Source organism: Hippocampus guttulatus, chromosome 8, assembly GCF_054856545.1.
Source record: "Hippocampus guttulatus isolate MCC_2025c chromosome 8, RoL_Hgut_1.0, whole genome shotgun sequence".
NCBI classification, from domain to species: Eukaryota; Metazoa; Chordata; class Actinopteri; order Syngnathiformes; family Syngnathidae; genus Hippocampus; species Hippocampus guttulatus.
In genome coordinates this window covers 9,473,854-9,494,733 of record NC_141268.1, presented here as the reverse complement: position 1 = coordinate 9,494,733, position 20,880 = coordinate 9,473,854, and the positions used below count along the sequence as shown (strand labels likewise).

Below are 20,880 nucleotides of genomic sequence, written 5' to 3'. Positions count from 1 at the left end.
ACTAAGCAGCCAAATCAAAACAACAGCAAAAAAAATCACCATAAAACAAAATACGAAAAATAAACCCGTGATTCTCAAATTGTGGCACAAGGGCCACTATATGGTACTAAATAAATATATTAATATTTCACTGAATGAAATGTCCAAGCGATGCGAAATTCTACAGCGGCTTCAATTTTTTTTTTTAATCTAGTTTCGTATATTTGTTTACGACAGTTCAGTTGTACTTAACTTTTAAAAACAACACATTTGCATCCAGTCATTTAGACTTTTTTAAAACATTTATTTACATGGCCATCCATAATTATTGGAAACTTTGGTGAAGATGTTTTACTTTATTTAAATAAATAAATAAAGGAAAATCCAATACATCCAATGTAATTAATTCAAGTGCATTTACTAAGCGGGGGAAAAATACATTCAGAAATAATTGTTTTATATTAGTGCATTTGTGCCACAATTATTAGCAGGCCTGATGTTAATACTTTGTACACGCAAACCTCTTTTATAAAAAAAAAACAGCATCTAATCTTCACCAAGAATGTTTCACATGTTTGGAAAATATAGAAAAAGGGATCTTCCACCATTCCTCTTTGCACAATCTCTCTAAGTCATTCAGCGACCTTGGTCCTCTCCTCTGCACTCTCCTCTTAGCTCACTCCACAAGTTTTCAGTGGGGTTGAAGTGTGAGGACTGAGACGGCCATGGAAGGAGCTTAATTCTACATCTGCTGAACCATTTCTACAATTTTCCATATGGGAGTGTGTTTCGGCAATAAAAATGAATTCATATGAAGGATTTTAACAAATCTTAACCAGGGATGCCAATAGGCGGGGCACTGTCGGTACAAATCTGTGTTATCTTTTATGTGCAATACAATTTAATCAATGCTCAAGTTTTTTTATTTTACAATATTTAAGCGAGGGCGGCACGATGGTCGACTGGTTAGCACGTCCGCCTCACAGGACAGAGGTGCAGGTTTCAATTCCGGCTCCAGCCTTGCTTTGTGGGGTTTACATGTTTTGCATGGGGTTGCTCTGGTTTCCTACCACAGTCCAAAAACCAGCATGGCAAAAGTGCAGTCTATCGACAGCTGTCTATTCTTAAGTAGCAATCATTGTCAACTCAAGTAGCATTCTCAACTACCGTATTCAAGATTACACTCTCCATTGACTTATCTGTCGCTTTATCGTCTTCTCATTTAAACGCATAACCGACATCACGTTTAATTACTATTTGTGCCGCTATTGGTGAGCTAAACTGTTGAGCAAACTTAGCTTGCAGAGCTTCACGCAGCTGGCTTACCTGCAATGTATATGTTGTGTCTCTTATCTCCCAGTTTCAAACCTTGCGTGTTGCTCTTGTCTTTTTCCTGGTTTCATTCAAACGTTAATCCTTGAATGCAAATGTATTCATCTTTTGTAACACTTGCTCAATTAGTCAGCCTAGTGGTGGCGCTCATTGCTGACATGACACAAAAAAACTAACAGGTTTTTTTTTCAAAAAACAAAAGGCACATTGTATTTAAAAATATATATTTTAAATGTAAACAGAATGACATGCTAAGTCTTGAGTTCAAGTCAAATTCAAGTTGAATCTTTCATTTGTTGTCGCCCAGCAAGTTGCATGTCAAAAAATTTGTGACTTTCGTCAGTCCGACTCCAAGTCAAATGCCTCGAGTCCCCCATAACTGCCGCGCACCACTAAACAAAAATGTCTTAAATTGTTCTGCCTCTCACTATATGTTGCTGGCATCGATAAATAAACCAAGACTCAGCATTTTTCATGGTCAAAATGTGCCATTTTTGAAGCTTTGGCATTTCAGGCAAATTTCACAAACAGATGTAACAATTCTAATTAAAAGAAAGCCCATACCATTTTGAAAAAGTAAAATGCGGTGTAAAAAAAATGAATGGATGGTTGGCACAAAATGTGCCTTTGGATCTCTTAAACGGAATCCTCTCTATTCATTCCCTCCCATCTTTGCAGAAGTCCCACGTGCCGTACCGCGACAGCAAAATGACACGCATTTTACAGGATTCCCTGGGGGGTAACTGTCGCACCACCATGTTCATCTGCTGCTCGCCCTCCAGCTACAACAATGTCGAGACCAGGTCCACGCTCATGTTTGGCCAAAGGTAACAAACAACAACCAGCAGGCCTGCCGCTTCTCGCTTGGCCGCCCATTTGACATGCTGCTCGCATGCGATTGCCTCCGAAGCTTTTGGAATGGCTGATCATCGGAACGTGGCCCAGGTTGTTAGGAGAGCATCTCGCTCTTTATCCTGCCTGTTGTAAGAGTACTCTGCCTGTGACATTGAGGAAATTGTGCAGCCTTTCAGGCTCTGAAAAGTTCTAAATGTGTTTGTGCTAGCTTTATACAATACGTAAAGCAGCAATAAGTTGCGATGACAACTGTTTAGCTTACCCTATGGGTGTGTGGAAGAAAATCTACTGTAGTTGCCAAGTTAAATTCACATGAGATGAGAGGAAGTAACAATGTGCAAGTCATTAGTTAGTCCCAAGTAAAAAAAGGGGAGATTGTAATCAAAAGAAATACCTTTGTCATATTTGTTTGTCAAGTCATTCATTGAAAAATATAAACCGTGGAAAAAAAACTCACACTAATCTCTGGACATATTTTGTTTTTCTAATTTGATATACAAAAGCTCATCGCACCCAATGCGAAATAACGGCTTAAGGTATCAATTATTTGTCACACACTTGCGGGCTCACTCATCGCAGGGACACTCCTGCAGCCTAGTGCCGACCCGTTACCTTTTTACCTCAGAAAAGCATCTTGTCCGTAATAGTGTTAACACTAAGAGCTGTATTTTGACAGACAGCGCACATGCGTTTGGATATAAAAACGGTCACATCTTGATTTTTGTGCTGTAAGATTAGTTTAGCATTTTAGGAAATTTTGCAGACTGCTGCACCGTGCTGGGCATTCCGGTTGACCGAGGGTGTTTTCTTTGCCCCGCCATCGGCGCATCTGAGCAATTTGGTGGCTGAAAGTAGACTAAACATTCGACCAGCTATAAGCAGGTCTAAGTTGTGGCGCAGGTTGTGTCATGCGATTTTGACAGATTTGATCGAGGAGCAGGGAGACAGATTCTGTGTGGTCGTTGTCATTGTATTTCATTCATGTACAAACGGTGTAGGCGGTCTCCTAGTTGATACATGGCAGCAGCCAACTTTAAAGAGATCTTCCAGTTCCTTATAAATGTACATTGGGCATGTCAATCTCCTGCATGGACTCAAGTGAGTGCGTTTCTGCTTCCGCCATGAGATCATGTGCCTCTCCTGCACTGAGTTTAAAGGGAAGGAGAGTAGCCGCTTCCTTAGGCTGGCAGGCAAGTTGGCTGTGTTCACTCCCACAATGGCACACACGCCCATTTTTATCTACAAAACACCCAAAAAATGAAAAGTTCATCCATGCTCAATTAGACTGCACTTTGCGCTAGAGTTGCGCGAGGCACGAAAATATAACCTCAATGTTATTGGTTAGAAATTTTTTGGTTTGTCTGTGATAAGTCAAGTCAGCCTGTGAATGTTGACAAATGACTAACGACTCACAAGTAACGCCTTCTGTCTCTAATTGGTCGTTTTCCTCGGGCGCATTGGTTTCTTGTACCATCAATTTGTCACAATTTAAGGATGGCCAGGAACTCCAGAGCCCCAACTATTTGTGTACAAACATTAAAAAGTCAATATTCCATAATAATTCGGCTTTATCTGCAAGTGTCTCCTATTCTCGCCCCTATTAAGTAGTTGTTTATGAATCTTGAACCGGCTGTGTTAAACATTCTCACAGCCAACTTTTTTTTTTTTTTGTTCTCTTCTCGGCATGCACCGTCAAACATGGCGGGCAGAAAGCCAATTTGCATTCTAATTAATGCCAAGCTAGCTCATTTTAATTGAACAGCTCAAGCTGGAATAGCTTTTCTCTTCTGTTCCCCTCTGATCTTCTATTCTCACCCCACTCCATCCCCTTTCCCCCTGATTTTTTATTTTACACCATCTATCCATCTAATTAGGGCAAAAACCATCCGAAACACTGTGACAGTGAACCTTGAGCTCACAGCCGAGCAGTGGAAGAGGAAGTACGAGAAGGAGAAGGAGAAGAACAGGTCACTGAAAGAGACCGTGCACAGACTCGAGGCTGAGTTGAGCTGCTGGAGGAATGGTAATACTTGACACATTTAACATAAAAAGCATCACATTTCTCCTGTAATGTTAAGGAATGGAAAATGTGTGCCCATTCGATAATGTACAATAAAATAGTTCTTCTCACATCATGTTCCTTAGGGATCATCTTGGCCATGACACTGGTTAATATATGGAAAAACATACTGCACTGTTAAAACTGCTGTGTAAACCAAATTGGATGAAATAGCTAAGCCAGGGCTGGGTCCGAGAGAGATTGAGCCACTGTTGGGTTGTTTATAGTGCATTGGGTTGAGGATTTGACTCAACACATCAGACAAGATTTTGATCCAAAAACAGGGCAAAACTACCCATATTGATGAGTTCAGCATTGTGAGAAATGGTTTCCAGAGTCACTGTGGTAAAAAAAAAATAATAATAATATGCACTTTGCTACCAAGATTTTCTAAGAAGAAGCAACTTGACACAGCAAATCCCTTGCATGATTTGTTTGGCTCTTCAAACTGCCCAATCTTCAACCCAATCTGCCGTGGCAAAGCAAATACCCCCACTTTTAGTAAAACTAACCCAATACGCTCAAAAACCACAGCTATCAAGCGAGCGAGTTAGGAAAAGAATTCTGCGTTTTTTTGTGTTTACCGGTAATATTATGTTGTAATAATGGAAGAAAAGATGCCGTTGTCACCCTCACTTCCTGATTCTCCACTAATCACCAGCTGTTTTCTCTGCGGGACCTACAAAATTTCGGAACATTAACTCAACTGAACTTTCAAGTGATCCATAGCTATCGCTTGTAATACCTACTCATTCCCTTGCTCGTTATTCTGTTTTTTAATCCAAATTTAATGTCAAACTCTGCACACATTACATCACAAATGCAAAAAATAAAATTAGCAGCGCTCAGAAGCCGATAGAAGAGCTAAATCAAGTCGCCCACACCAGAATGAGGAGCACAAATTGTGTTGAAGTAGAAGGTCTGACAACAACTGTTTAATTCTTTTTAATTCTATTTCATTTTGTGATTACCATTTGTTTTTATGAAGTAGAGGATTATAGATTGCCATTTTTCTTCAAAAAACATCTTTAAAAAATGTGTGTTGGTTTTTTTGGGGAGACTGGATCAGATTAATGACATTTCCTTTCAATTCAATGAGCAAAGATGATTTGACATGTGACATGAAATGTTTTGTATCTCAAAACACCGCTTTAATTCATGAAACTGAAACCCTACCCATTAAAGCACTCCATGAATGTGGATGTTTTCTTTTACGACAGGCGGTCTAGTAAATTTGATCCGCACTGCATATAAAGACTGTGCTCAAGAAAATTTATTGGAGTACCTGTCATAAAAAAACAAGAGAGCACCTTCCATCTAGCACCACCAACAAGCGCTTTCCTGCGGACTCTTCAATTATAGTGAGCTCGCTATGTTTTACCACCTTGAACAGGCGTGAACTTTGACCTGCTTGAAATGTTGCCTTCTTACTGTGACTTTATGATATGTGTTTAAGCTTCATAGAGCTGTACAGGTTAATCGCTACATTGCCCCCCCCCCCACACACACACACCACACGCACACACAGTCAAACTCAGTATGCACTTTTATTTATTTCCACCCTCGCGTGAACACCTTTGACTTAAAATCAACGGCAGTGTGGAAGTCTTCAGTGATAGTTAGCCTGGCTCGACACCTCGGTTGTTCAAGCAATCCTTTGCTTTCTTTCTACGCTTGAGCTGCTGTACACATTTTATCTTTAAGCGTGGGAAGGTTTAATCACTGCCACTGAAAGATAATCAGCAGCAAATTAATTGTATACAGTCATCGATATTCCCCACTGGCGTGTGTGTCAATGTCCTGAGTAGTTGTACATTATTCGTGCACGTTTTTAGAAAGTGGCAAGGACGAGCCAAATTCAATTTTCTCTAGTGCTTGTCTATAGTCTGTCCCAAGTGACTTTGCCCAAGAAAAATCACCATTGCCAGTCAAGTGGCATATCCATTCGTTCATTTTCTATAGTCCATGTCAGTCATGGAAAGAGTAGCCAAAACTTGTACTGAAGTAAGAGTGCTGCTACCTTAGAATATTACTCAAATAAAAGTAAAAAAAAAAAATTCTCCAAATAAGTACTTTGTAGAAAGAGCAAGATAGTAGTAACTGATGAGTGACCCCTGATTTGTTTATTTTATTTATTCAACACTTAAATTCGAAATAGACATCCATCTATCCATCCATTTTCCGATCCGCTTTAACCTCACAAGGGTCGCGGGGGGTGCTGGAGCCTATCCCAGTTGTCTTCGGGCAGTAGGCGGGGGACACCCTGAACTGGTTGCCAGCCAATCACCAAATAGACAAATATGTAAAATAGGAATAATTAAATGAAAATATTGTCCATCTATATCATTTTATGACAAAATGTTTTGAAATAAGATTGAATAAGGCAAATTAATTCATACTTTAATTCACACAACAAGCTCACCAGGCAGAGATAATGATTTATATAATCTTATAAGGGGCGGCCCGGTTATCGCGTCGACCTCACAGTGCAGAGGTTTTATGGGTTTGATCCCGGCTCCGGCCTTCCTGTGTGGAGTTTGCATGTTCTCCCTGGGCCTGCGTGGGTTTTCTCCGGGTACTCCGGTTTCCTCCTACATTCCAAAACATATATGACAGGCTGATTGAACACTCTAGTCTAAATTGTCCCTTGATGTGAATCTGAGCAAGAATATTGTTTGTTTCTGTGTGCCCTGCGATTGGCTGGCAACCGGTTCAGGGATGTCCCCCGCCTACCACCCAAGGACAGCTGGGATAGGCTCCAGCACCCCCCACGACCCTTGTGAGAGTAAAGCGGATTGGAAAATGGATGGATGGATTGATAGTCTTATAAAATTGTATTATATTGGATTTCAACAGGTGGATTTTTATTCCTAAACACTGAGATCTGCTAATTGAAATCTTTCTCCTCAGTGCTATGCATACATTTAACGTTGTGCTTTTTCATTGTGTTACTTATGTAAATGTAAGAGAGTAAATGTGGCTCGTAACTACCCACCTTGAGCGCTTGTCCGCTTTTGAGTTGAGCTGGAGTCTCTCCCAGCTGACTTTTGGTGAGAGAAGCAGGGTCCACGCTGGTCTGATTGCCAATTAAGTATTTGGGTTTTTTTGGGTGGGGGGGGGTGTGGCCTTTATCACAAACAATTCAGTTTTTTTTTATGAGCATACCCTCAGTGTTATATTGTCTCGGAATGAAAAAAATATGTCACAGAGAACACCACCTTTTCTTGGCAGCGGTAATAAATCACACAACCGACAGCATTTTTCTGCATATCTTATTCCTCCATGTCCCTTCCAGAATAGGAACACTTTCAATTTCCATAATGGATCATTTTGACAGCGTGTGAGGCTCCTCCCAAAAATAAACATCGTTCGTGTCTACTTTTGACCTTAATCGTCAAGCGTGATGCTCAAAGTCATCCATTGACCTGTTGCCTCTTAATGGATGTTCCCTCCTTCCACCCAAGGTGCATTATCATTGCTATTGATCGCTTTGAGTGCATCTCACACGACGACTATCGCATCGATCGTCCAGACGGACATCAGTCAACACGTGTGCCTCGAAAGAAGGAGGCAATAGCAAGGCGCTGCTGAAAAGGTGGCCCCAGTTACAACATTGGGAAGAGAGAAAGCTACACAATCATGAAGTGTACAAAAGCAAGCCATGAAAGCTTCTTAATGGCAACGGACACTCCGACCGGCCATTTCTCAGGAAGACGACGCCAATGTGTCGTAAAGGGTTATTGTGTGAATGCCGAGCAGCTGAATCTCAAGCAAAAGCATCAAAGTCAGTCAAAGCAGCATTGATTTGCGAGGCCCCGCGGAAGTAACTTGAGCAGTTTACTTAACTTAGATGGCACGCCAAAAGTGTATAAGTAACATCCATCCATCCATTTTCCAATCTACTTTATCCTCACAAGGGTCGCGGGGGTGCTGTAGCCTATCCCAGCTGTCTTTGGGCAGTAGGCGGGGGACACCTTGAACCAGTTGCCAGCCAATCGCAAGGCACACAGAGACGAACAACCACCCGCGCTCACACTCACACATAGGGACAATTTTGAGTTCAATCAGCCTGCCATGCATATTTTTGGAATGTGGGAGGAAGCCGGAGTACCCGGAGAAAACCCGCGCAGGCACACGGAAAACATGCAAACTCCACACAGGAAGGCCAGAGCTTTTTTTCCCCCGGTAATTATTATTATTTGAGGTAATTACTGTTGTGAGCTGCCACTGAGCTGCTGTAAAACCAGAAATTCCCCACAGGCTAATAAACATTTCTTCTATGATCCCTTCAGGTGAAGTTGGAGGAGGCTCAGAGGACGAGGACGAGCCACCCAACTCCGAGGAGCCAGCACTGGACATATGCAGCCCGTGCTCCCTGACCTCCTCCATCGTGGTGCACATCTCTGAGGAAGAGCGTCACAAGTACGAGGAGGAGATCCGGAAGCTCTACAAGCAGCTGGATGACAAGGTGACAAATTTATTGCAGGGGCTACAATTATGCACCGTCAGCTGCAGTTATGACTCTCATTTTATGCACATATGAAGAGTGCATGTGTATTATTCATGTTAATCAATTCACACACATGCCGACTAAAGTACCAGAAGACTAAGGGGAATAAAATGAACATTACACTTGATATTTATAATCTTAAACGCTTTCACATAGTATCTCTGTGCATATGTAATAATGAACAGATTTGAAATTTATGTTACATACCAAGGAGGATTTAAAACGTACGACACAAACACAACAGCCGGTTCGTTAGGCACCCCTGGACACCCACATATCCTAAGCGTAAATAGGATAGCATATACAGTGTATCCAGCCCTATTGCATTCTGCTAAACATTCCAAATCATTTTCATCAGTGACGAAAGAAAAAGGGGAAAAAAAAACTTTATTCCACATAAATTAAAAATAAAAAAGCACATGTGCGTCATAGTGAGAGCCGCAGGAGCTCTCAATATTATGTAGCAAATTCCAACCACGTCAATAGAGCTATTCTTAAATTAATGCTAATCTGTCAGACAGTAAAAGCTGACCGTTATTATCTTGCAGTTACCTTTATAGTTCAATTGAAAGACTAGCTAATAAAGTGTCCAGTGAATGTTTTTCTCAGTGGGTGTTTATTTTCAACGGTCCTGTTCCTCCATTACAAATGACAGTTCTGCATTCGGTCTCTTTCTCACCGAAGGATGCTGAGATTGACTATCAAAGTCAGATAGTGGAGAAACTGAAGGATGAAATGCTGAAGCAAGAGGAGGTAAAGAAAAAAACAATTCACACTTTTCAAGTGATGTAATGAGATGTCTGTGGCATACTTTGGTCGAAATACCCCAAGGATGAAGAATTACTTGCGCTCGTTTTGAAAGTCAAATGAGCCAGCCAAAAGAGTGAGCGCCTGTAAAGACAATTAAATACATTTTAATTCATGGAGGCAGCAATTGATGATGATGATGATATAATTGTTTGAAAGTGGCTATGAATGTTCCCCCACCCGAGCTGATCATGTCATTGGTTGAAGACCGGCAATTATTATGTAAATGTTTCAAAGTTTACCAGAATGTTTACCCGTGTTTTTTGGAATACTTTTTTTCAGTGGCCGTCAATTATATGCAGATTTTTAATCTTAACAAGCCAGCCCGCTCTGTGTTTTCCGTGAATAGCGGGGGTCCACCCTAGACCCATCCATTTTCAACACCGCTTGTCCTGAAGAGGGTCACAGGGGTTGCTGGAGCCTATCCCAGGTGACGTTGGGTGAAAGGCAGACCGCCCCCTGAACTGGTCGCCAGTTAGTCGGAGGGCACTTATAGACGAGTGTACCACTACACGATCAGCAACCACTGTGCAAATATTTCATTTTCATTCTGTCTTATTCAAGGCACCTGAGCTGTAGGACAACGGAGACAGAGACCGGAAGAGTCACAGAAAGGCATAGATGTGGAAGTACTAGGAAAATGATTCATATGAGCTCCTTGTTCGACAACAAGTTGCGCAAATGGGCCTGAAACATTGAACAGTTGGACATGTATATTCAAAAATTTAGAGAGGGTGAAATGAAGTTCACCTGTAAAGGTTAGAATCCAATTAACAGTAAGTTCATTCTGCTATTTCACCTGACACATTCCGAACATTTTGTGAATAGATGTCACGTTTGAATACATTTTCAAATCAGAGACACTCGACACTTTTCGATTGCCTTTCACCAAAGTTTAAACCGACATCAAGCGCTCGGCGTCCAAAGTCTCGAAGAATATCAATGCTTCAGTTTTTGCAGCTTTGACAAGCACAACCACAACTCCACCCTGCTTGGGCTTACTAACCTCCCGAATTAACTTCATTTTATATCCATTTGGCCATGCAAACAAGCAGTAAATTACATCCCATGTGCAATCATTCAAAGGACTCTCTGCTGGGCGGCAAGCAAACAACACCATATGTCTGTTTGCAGACTGTTATATGGCTGCGCGATAGTGTTTGCATATAAGGCTCGCCATACGCAGACATGTGATAAACCGTCTAATTACGCATCATTAATGCTAGCAGGTATGGCTTGTGAATAATTAAGGGCTTTAACTATACGTTCCAATATAGCAGCGTCTGACAGCATGCTATAAAAATCTACACAATCGAAACGATGCGATAAAAAGTTTGTTGAACACCTTGTCAGTTCTTTAGAAATCAGCAGTAGACAATGGGTTGGTCTCACCCCAAAAAACGTTTTATGACCAAAAAGTTGATAAATCAAACTTTTTTTGCGAACACAAACACAAGCGAGCATGACAGTGACTTTGCCGCTCACATTTTTTTGCTTTTGTGACACTTCAAAATATAAAACATCAGAAACAAGACTGAGAAAGCGCCTGGTGGGAAAATAATTTATTTGTTGATATAGAACTATTGTCAGCAATACACCCGCATTATCAGAGTCCTTGCAAAGCTTGCAGAGGAGCTGATCTTTTGAATCAGGTGTGTTGGAGGAGGGAGATGTATAAAATTGGCTGGGTAGGGGCTCTCAATGACTGCACTTGCGCACCCCAGGTTTAGGGTATGACGCGTTTGTACATCTTGGGCTGTTACACATACTGGCCAATTTTTGAAAAGTATTTTTGTCAAGCTTGATCAATGTGCAAAGTTCTATGAGTTTTCTGTCAGGTGCAGACCCTCAAAATGGCATCTTTTCTTTTGTTTTCTTTTTTGCAAACAGCACGTGGCCACAGCAACAGGGTATGACAAAATAAAAAGCTTTGAACAACTCAATATCTTAAAGTCATTCATTGCCAGGGACGTGTTTTTATGTCTTTTAAGAATCCAAAACATTCAAATCCAGCTATGTACTTTTACGACTTTAATTTTTATTTTTTCACTTTGGGAGGGTAAAGAAAGAAGAGTCAGAAAACGGCTTGCCCTGAATGAGTGAATTGTATTTACACACATGGAGAACTGATACTGGAAGCTCTTTCAAATATTTGTAAAATGTACTGTATGTATTTTTAAACATTTCATTTATTTCTCGCTGCGGTGTATATGTGTCGCCCAGTTCCTGGCATCCTCCAGGGATGACGGTGAAAAGGTGCAGTCAGAGCTGGGCCGCTTGCAGTCTGAGAACGAGCGTTCCAAGGCAGAAGTGAAGGAGGTGCTACAGGCCCTGGAAGAGCTGGCGGTCAACTATGACCAGAAGAGCCTGGAGGTGGAAGAGAAGAGTGTGCAGAACAAGCTGCTGGCCGAGGAACTCGCCAAGAAAATGGTGGGTGGATACTTTGCACTCACCCCACAATGAGTGGGAGGAAATGTATTGAAAGTTACCCTTACTTAAGCTGAGGGAGCCAATGCAAGAGCTGCTTGGGCATGAGGATCAATGACTTTGTGGAATTGATTGTGAGCTAATAATGTCCTTCGGGGAGACTAAACAGAGGTACGCTACGTGGCGCTGTTGCTTCATGCTCAAAGACGGTGGTACAGGATCTCACTGGGCACCAAATCCTTGCGTTGGTCACAATTTACTGGATTTTTCAACTTTTATCACGAATGTTGGCGAAAATCGTCCCCCCATTCCTATACACACAGACACAACCCAGTTGACATTTGTTTTTGTTTTTGGGGTAAAATGCCTGACTTTAATATATAATATTGGCTTGCCAATATTATATATTAAAAATATTATTTTATCCATCCATCACAAGAGTCCCAGGGCGTGCTGGATCCTATCCCAGCCGTCTTCGGGCAATAGGCGGGGGACACGCTGGACTGGGTGTCAGCCAATCGCAAGGTACACAGAGACCAATAACCAGCCGCGCTCACACTCACACCTTGGGACAATTTAGAGTGTTCCATTAACGTGCCAGGCACGCTTTTGGAGTGTGTGAGGAAACCGGAGTACCCGGAGAAAACCCACATAGGCACGGGGAGAACATGCACACTCCACACAGGAAGGCCGGAGCCGGAATCGAAACCTTGACGTCTGTACTGTGAGGCCGGCGTGCTAACCAGTCGACCACCAGGCCGCCCATATTATTTTATAATATTAAAAACATTATTTACATATCCGGGTCAAGTGCCTCTCATGGCCGTTTAATTAATGTTATCAAGAATCTATTGATACATAAAGACTAAATTGAATTTTTTCCATACTTAATCAAGAAATTGTTGATTACTGAATACGCCTAAAGCATCAGTTTGTTTTTTAGGTTGTATTTTGCAGTGGTGTAGAAACACCCATATAACACAAAGAGCTCTTCCTAAAAATGTGTCCACTCTTAAATTGGCTGTCATTCTGTGGTGCAGCGAGGCGTAGATGAAAACGTTCTCCCACTGGAACTCATTCATCTCATTGGAAAAGTTTGTTTGCAGCCTGAGCTGTTCTTAATTTGACTTCTCCGCCGCTTATCTCTTCGCAGCCCGCCAAACGCAATTATGAACAATATCCAGCTGCCACGAGAGGAGCCTTTTCTTCCTTTATTTCCACGTAATGAGCAGCGATAGTCGCCCTCATCCCATCATGGTTTAAATCGCGCATCGACAAAGGGAAAAGCTCACAACAGGACGTTTCGGTTTGAACGCCACCGCGGCGTTTTGAAGACACTGATGGATGAGAACGAGTCACAGACGGTCATTCCTGACTGAGCGTGGGCTATTATTGACAGCAACCCTTTGAATCCCTATTCGAGCTCCTTTTATAAATTCTGCAAAAGATGTCCTCGCTTTAGAATCGGGTGACAACGAGTCAGCCGCATCACTTTTTCTAACACGGTCACGGCATCGCCACCTATTGAAAGTGACATTCATACAGTCCACATCACTGACGACCACATTAGCATTCACGCAGCTCCGGTCTTAATGGACTCGATCTTCCCGGCCTTTTCTTATTTTACTTACCTAATAGGGTTTACAGATAAGTTGTTTTCTTCGGGTCTTCTCCAAATGCTGTGTGTGACATTTTACCTTCAGCAAACGAGTGCTGGGACTCCATTAAAACAAAGGCAGTGCAGTAATTAGAGGCTTAGTTACGCACACTTTAATTGAGGACATATATTTGACGCAACAAGAAGTGGTTTCTTCAATCAAATTATATTTTGGCCAGTGATTAAAGATTCAGGGCAGCATGATGTACAAGTGGTTAGCTGTCTGTCTTTCAGTCAAAAGGTTGAAGGTTCACGTCCCTGCTCGGTGGGGTTTGCATGCTCACCCCGTGCAACATGCATGGCAGCTTCATTGACTCGAAATAGGCGTAAATGGCCGGTGGGACTGATGACTGATGGCAAGTCAAGAGGGGATTGTCTTCCCTTATCAAAAGTCAGCTTGGATAGGCCACCGATTACCAACAACTCCATTGAGGATAAGCAGTAATGGACAAGAGAATGGATGGATGGGTTCTCAGCACTGTGATTGACTGGCGACCTGTTCAGGGTAGACCCAACTTCTCTCACCAAGAAAGAGTGAATTGGAATAAGCTCCAGTTCACAGGCGACCAGAATGAGGACAAGTGCTGTATACATAAGTACAGTATAGAGCACTTATACAATGGATGGGCCTATCTTGCAAATATATACACAGTCTACAGTTTCTATATATATACTGTATATATAGAAACAAAACCTCAAAATGTTTTGCCAAATATTTAGAATTGTTAGATGGTTTAGTCCAGTAGACTACATTACACTCATATGTTATTCTTACAATTGAGTGAAAATACAAAATTTTGAAAAATGTCATCTTAGAATATGTAGAAGCTTGACTTTTTGTATAGAAAACGATGTTCATATAAGATAAGGTAAGAATAAGTCTTACAATTAATTGGGAAACAAATACAGTTTGAATCTTTTTCCAAATAGCTCAAAGTTTTAGTTTTTTTATTGTATAGGCTCCTCTTCAAGTAAAGAAAGTATATCACATGCATACTGTGGATAAATATTAAGAATATAATTGACAAACATTCCAATGATTTACGTATATTTTTTAAGTCCCTTTTTTTCCCCCCTTTATTATCCCACTCAGGCTGTTCTACATGTCACGCAATATTTTTTTAAATCACATTTTGTAATATGCAATATTAATGTGCTCGTCCCCAGTATCTCCACCTGTCACTTTCACCTCAGCTGACTCCATCTTGTTCTCACGGGACGTCATCTGGTGTAGGAGACCTCGCCATCCCTCAGTGTCACTGGCAGTTTGGTGCGCCTCCAATCCGCACCAATGGCCCGATGGCGCACCTCATTCATCATCATCCTAATCTTGCATCACCTTCCATTAATCTCTTCTGTTATCCAGTAGTCTCGATTTCAGTTAATTATCAATCCACTGAGTTTGATTTTGTGTCATGATAAAGGGGGGCAACCTGTAAAAAGACCCACGATGGAGATGAACTGGATGATGCTGCATTTTAAGGGGTTGGTTAAACATTGCTGCAGATGGATGATGATAATGCTTTGGGATGAAAAAAAATGACAGTATAACCTTTTAAATCCATTAATCCTGCCGTAATTGATGCCCAGATCTAGACTAAATGACACACCATCAATAAAAGGAGGTAGAATGGCCACAGCGAGGCAATAGCCACCCGTTTCCAGCCAGCTTCTTCATCATGTGTGTTGTTGTTTGTTGGGTCAAATCATTTGTTTATTTCCATGTAATTTAGTCCCGAGAGTTCTGGCGCCGCAGCCTAGATATTTCATCAAGTACATGCAATTAGAGCAAGGCCATTGGGTTCTGTTCAGTCAGTTGCGTATTTTTAAATTCCTCTGCATGGAATGACTCATATAAGTGCCGTGCTGATGAGCTCGGAGAAGAGTTGAGATGTTATTATGCATTTCAGCTCTAGACAGGACACCCACTGCTGCAATATGATTGGCTGCTGCAAAGAGGCCGCAGGAATTATAAGAACACCTCAATGAACAGTGTATCCACATGTCTGGCTTATACTGCCCCTATATGGTCATGGTGGGCACATCGGAAGGAGCAGCAGTTAATTGATTGACATAAATTGTTTACCGTATTTTCACGACCATTCGGCGCACCGTATGGTTGGGCGCAGTCTCATTAATGGGTGCTATTTCTGTATTTTACACATAGACAAAACACACTGTATTATTGGGCGCAGTTTTAAAGTGGTAAAACATACGCCAGCTTAAACATACGGCATGCATGCGCGCACGCTAAAAACACGTTAGCTTGAAGCATATGGTAGCATGCCAAGACATACAGATACAAGCTAAAAACACGTTTTTAAAAAGGCAACGGAAGCAAAACTGAGTTCTGTTGTATTTTATTTAGCCATCGTACAATGTACTCACGTTTTTCAATCAATCATCACCCAGAAATCCATCAAAGTCCTCATCCTCTGTATCAGAATTGAACAATTGTGCAAGTACCGGTAATCCATCAAAAACGCCGTGTTCCCTCTCGTTGTCAGAGTCACTCTCATTGCCATGTGGCTTCACAGAAATGATGCCGGCTTTGCCAAAAACTCGAACAACAGTGCAAGCAGACACGCTCGTCCAAGCAGCCACAATCCATTCGCAAATTGTGGCGTAACTCGCCCAGCGCTGCCTCTCACTCTTTGTAAAGTTGTGTTTGCCATCGATCATCCATTGTTCCCATGCCGTTCGCAACTTTACTTTGAACGCCCGGTTGATGCCGATGTCCAGCGGTTGGAGTTCTTTAGTCAAGCCTCCGGGAATAACGGCAAGCTCAGAGTTCATTTGCTTGACTTGGTTTTTCACCGCTGCTGTGAGATGGGCACGCATGCCAAAAGCATAACCGATGGCTTGAAGTTTGAACTGAGCTTCGTAGGCGTGTCTCTTTGTAGAATTTATTTTCGGGGGTTCTTAGAAACCAAAACCGAAGTTGTTTTGTAACAATGCACATAGCCACACTCTATACAGGTGTTGGTACCTGCTTGGGGCATCCCTTTAGCGTCCACTTACACGCCCACCGTTCACTCATTGGCGGACTTCTTCCCCGCATGCCTGTCCTCACTCACGTCTGCCTTTTCTCTCTCTCTCTCTCTCTCTCTCCAGATATGTATATATACACGCCCACCCTTCATTGATTGGCCGACTTCTTTGCCGCATGCCTGTCCACAGTCACTTCCGCCTTTTCTCTATATAAACAGCGTGTCGGGTGTCAGTCAGGTTTTGGAACTCAGCGCATACACAAGATGCTCCGCATCATAAGGCGTCCTGTCCATTTTGGAGAAAATTTGAGACTTTTAATGGCGCCTTATAGTCGTGAAAATACGGTAATTCTTTGTGGTTCGATTTAGATGTGACATGACTAAATGTGGCAGCCCGGTGGACGACTGGTTACCATGCCGACCTCACAGTGCAGAGGTATCGGGTTCGATTCCAGCTCCGGCCTTCCTGTGTGGAGTGTGCCTGTTCTCCCCGTGCCTGCCTGCGTGGGTTTTCTCCGGGTACTCTGGTTTCCTCTCACATTCCAAAACATGCATGGCAGGCTGATTGAACACTCTAAATTGTCCGTAGGTGTGAGTGTGAGCGCGGATGGTTGTTCGTCTCTGTGCGCCCTGCGATTGGCAACCGGCTCAGGGTGTCCCCCGCCTACTGCCTGAAGACAGCTCAGATAGGCAGCATGCCCCGTGACCCTTGTGAGGATAAAGAACATGGATGGATGTATGGATAGATGGATGACTGAATGTTTTTATAAGGTACAATACTACGGGGTGATCTATCATCTCATTAAACACACACATTACAACCCTTTTTGTTGCCACTTTTCAGAATGCTGGAACAGATTACTGGCATTTCTTTTCATTTCAATGGGAAAAGGTGATTAGCGATAAGAATGCTGCCTGGAGCAGCAGCCAATCATATTGCAATGAGGTGTGCTTCATTGAGATGCCTCAGCTCCTTTCTCAGCCCATAAATACAGCGTATTAGGCGTTCTAGGATGAAGATTACATTGTGTCTGCCTAAGTGTTGTTTCCGCACTGATTGTGTTCGGTGAGTTGCAGGGTTAAAGCTCCGGCAAAATACATGTAAATTAGCGTTAGCTTTAAGCCAGTTACGTGGTGTTTTAAATTCTGCAGGTGTAATTGTCTTTCTTTTATGTTTCCGTTTGGCAGTAAACATCAACTGGAAGTGGCAATAAACAACTTGAAGCTTCTTTTTGGAAGATTTGTTAACTCATTGCCGAAGTGCTGTTTGTTGTAAAAGTATGCTGAGTTGAGTTCACTGCCACTGTATAGTGGTCATACTATGTCAAGGCGCCCATGTAATGAGGTTTATGAGATATGTAGGGGCCCCTGGAAATCTAGGGGCCCCAGGCAACCGCCGGTGTTTGCCTAATGGTATGCCCATCTCTGCGTATAGTCTATCCTGGCTAAACCGCTTCACATCATTCCCTATCTTGCATGCTTGCAATCTTGATTTTTCTGTTAAGTGGTCATAAACTTTGGCGGTTCGCATTTCTAGGAAGTTATCGCTCTTCATTTTCATTTCTGGTCCGGTTTTACCGCAGCAGTCAGGAAGAAAAGAAGGACAGGGGAGAGAATTGTGCAGAGACTATGCAGAGAATGCCGCAGATGAGATGTTGGCACTCACACTGTGACTGTGATGATAAACATACAATTGTTCACAGCTCCTTGGAACAGTGTTCACGAAAATAACCTTTGGCAGTCAGCCACATGACAGGGAAAGACCTGTCAGGGTTGTCAAACTCATTTTTGTCGTGGGCCACTTTGGAGTTACGTCTTCCCTCGGAGGGCCGTTACGACATTGAAGCCGAATAAATGTTTAATCATCTCTTCGTATTATTACTTGTACAAACCAAATTTATGGATTACTAGTTTCTAAATCAGTCAACTATTTGTGTGTTGTTTGTTCAAATATTGTTCAGGTGAATGTAAATGGGACTGCAAAATGATTGCAAAATCTCAACATTTTTTATTACACATGACAATTTGGGACAGCTTTTAGCAAGCATCATCAAAGTTGACACACATGATTTGCTTCTGCGGGCCACATAAAATTATGTGACAGGCCAGATCTGGCTCCCGGGCCTTGAGTTTGACACCTGTGCTTTAAAGACGGGGTCCAGGGGTCGGGTCATTGTTGCTTCTTGCTACTGTCATGTGTGTTGCTGTTTGATACTTTGGACTTTGTTTGTTTTGGATTTAGTTTTCTTTGTTTTAAATACAATTCTTCAAATACACCCTGCTCCTCCCTCCTGCCTGCTTTTTGGGGTCCACCACCACCTCGCATACGTGACATACATAATTTTGTGTCTTGTTATTATTGAAGTGCTACAATGTTCTGTGAATATGTAATTCATTAATATAATAAAACTGTTATTATCAATTTAAGGTATTTTATTACCATTGATAATGATACAATGATACTAAAACAATAAAAAATATTATTTTGAAAAATGATTATAAATATTCGTAATAATAATAGTTTTAGTAAATAAGTTATTATTAGGATTGCAATAAAATGTATATCTGTTTGATTCTAGTTTAGTTTGTATTTGACGCTCACTGTCCCCCCCCCAACCCCCCAGACTCACCTGGTGGCATTGGAGGCGGAGCTTTCTCACATCCAGGAAGAGAGCCGCCACCAGAGGAAGCGCTTCGCCGAAGTCCTCAATGGGCTGATGAAGGACCTGAGCGAGTTCGGCGCCATCGTGGGCACCCGGGACATCAGACTGGTAAGTGCGGATGCGCGTGTGCAATGGAGGATGAAAGGAAGACACGGGCATTTAAAATTCTCCAAAAGGTTTCCTATTTATAGGCGCGCTTTTCAAATATTCATCAGCCTCATGCACGTTAAGCAGTTGGAGCCAAAGTTGCACACATTTAATTATTTAACATACTGTCTTTCCTTTTCCCGGCTTATGAACATCATGCCACGATAACACTGTATGCAACAAAGTTTCAAAATCAGAATTTGTGAACAGATGGAATGCATAACTATGAGTGGAAACAACACTATTTGTGTCATTGTATGTACTGTACTCTACTACTGTATACAGTATATATGTATGTGTTTTCCAAAACTATGTCATGGCATGACAACAATTGGGCTTATCATTGAGACTGTTTCTCTCGGAGACCAACCACTGTCAATGAAATGCAGCAATGTGCACTTTTGATTTCCTAGAGCTCTTGACAGTTACAATTACAGTATATATACAGTATATACTGTACAGTGCTTTGGGTATTAAAAAGCTGAATTAATTTTCTTTATCTTCAAAACTCTCAAATGTGGCATGGTCACTAAAATCAAAAGCATCTGCTTGGCATGAATGTACTCGTGCATCATATAAGATTTATTATTTCATAACTTGAGCTTTTATTTTGCAGGGTCATGATTAGTTCAGTGTTCTGCAAACCTGTGGAGCCCAGGCTTCTGTTTTGTATAAGCAAAACCTCTTGATAAATCACCAAACAAAAAACCCCAAAAAAAGTATGCATACTGAAATAATGAACTTGTCTCATTGTAGGGGCGGAAGAAAATTTGCATGATAAGCAAGCGAAGCTTCAACGTGACCATCAAGTTTCTCGATGTTGAAGCATGGTGTCCTAAAATATGCATGATGAATGAAGTCATCTTTAGCACGCAGTTGTATATTATCGGACATAACCTGGCGACTAAGAGTCACTTTACATCGTTTGTTCCGTTATGTGGTCCAGCTGGTATGAATCTAAAGCTGGCGGCGATCTGGCTAGCCGACACGAGTGACGTGAGGCTTATCCTAACTCATGCCTATTTGAGTTCGAAATGTTTTTGTGTCCCTATACCCCAGTGTGTCTTGCTCGGGTTTTCTTTTTGTGTAACTACGACATCCTGTTTCCCCCAGTGTAGAGCAGAATGATTTCAACGACAAAAAAAAAAAAAGGAAGAAAATAAATACAATTAAAGAAAAATTTGTGGCTTCATCCTTTGCGCTTGTGCAAGCGGATGAAAAAAAAATAGTTTCCTCTTTGCATATTTTATTGGCAAAATGGGAACATTTAGGGGCAGTCTGGAGCCCTGTTAAATATATAAAAGTTGTCCTTAAGTAACGATTCAATTAAAATGTTTTGCACATAAATGTAAAATAAAAATTCTACCAACAGTATATATACAGTATAAATACAAAAGTGTACAAACTTTACAAATCTTTGATGCAAATGTATCGTACCCAAAGGTTAAATGCAA

At 41.7% G+C, this 20,880-nt stretch overlaps 1 protein-coding gene across 1 annotated transcript in view; it reads left to right on the top strand.

Annotated features, from left to right (window-relative positions):
• Positions 1-20,880, top strand: part of kif5ab (kinesin family member 5A, b) — an 80,195-nt gene that overhangs the window by 36,146 nt on the left and 23,169 nt on the right. The window contains exons 10-15 of the mRNA XM_086118342.1: positions 1,990-2,138; positions 4,041-4,189; positions 8,518-8,693; positions 9,420-9,488; positions 11,766-11,972; positions 19,241-19,387. Coding sequence (XP_085974468.1) covers positions 1,990-2,138; positions 4,041-4,189; positions 8,518-8,693; positions 9,420-9,488; positions 11,766-11,972; positions 19,241-19,387 — 897 coding nt within the window. The remainder of the gene's footprint in view (positions 1-1,989; positions 2,139-4,040; positions 4,190-8,517; positions 8,694-9,419; positions 9,489-11,765; positions 11,973-19,240; positions 19,388-20,880) is intronic.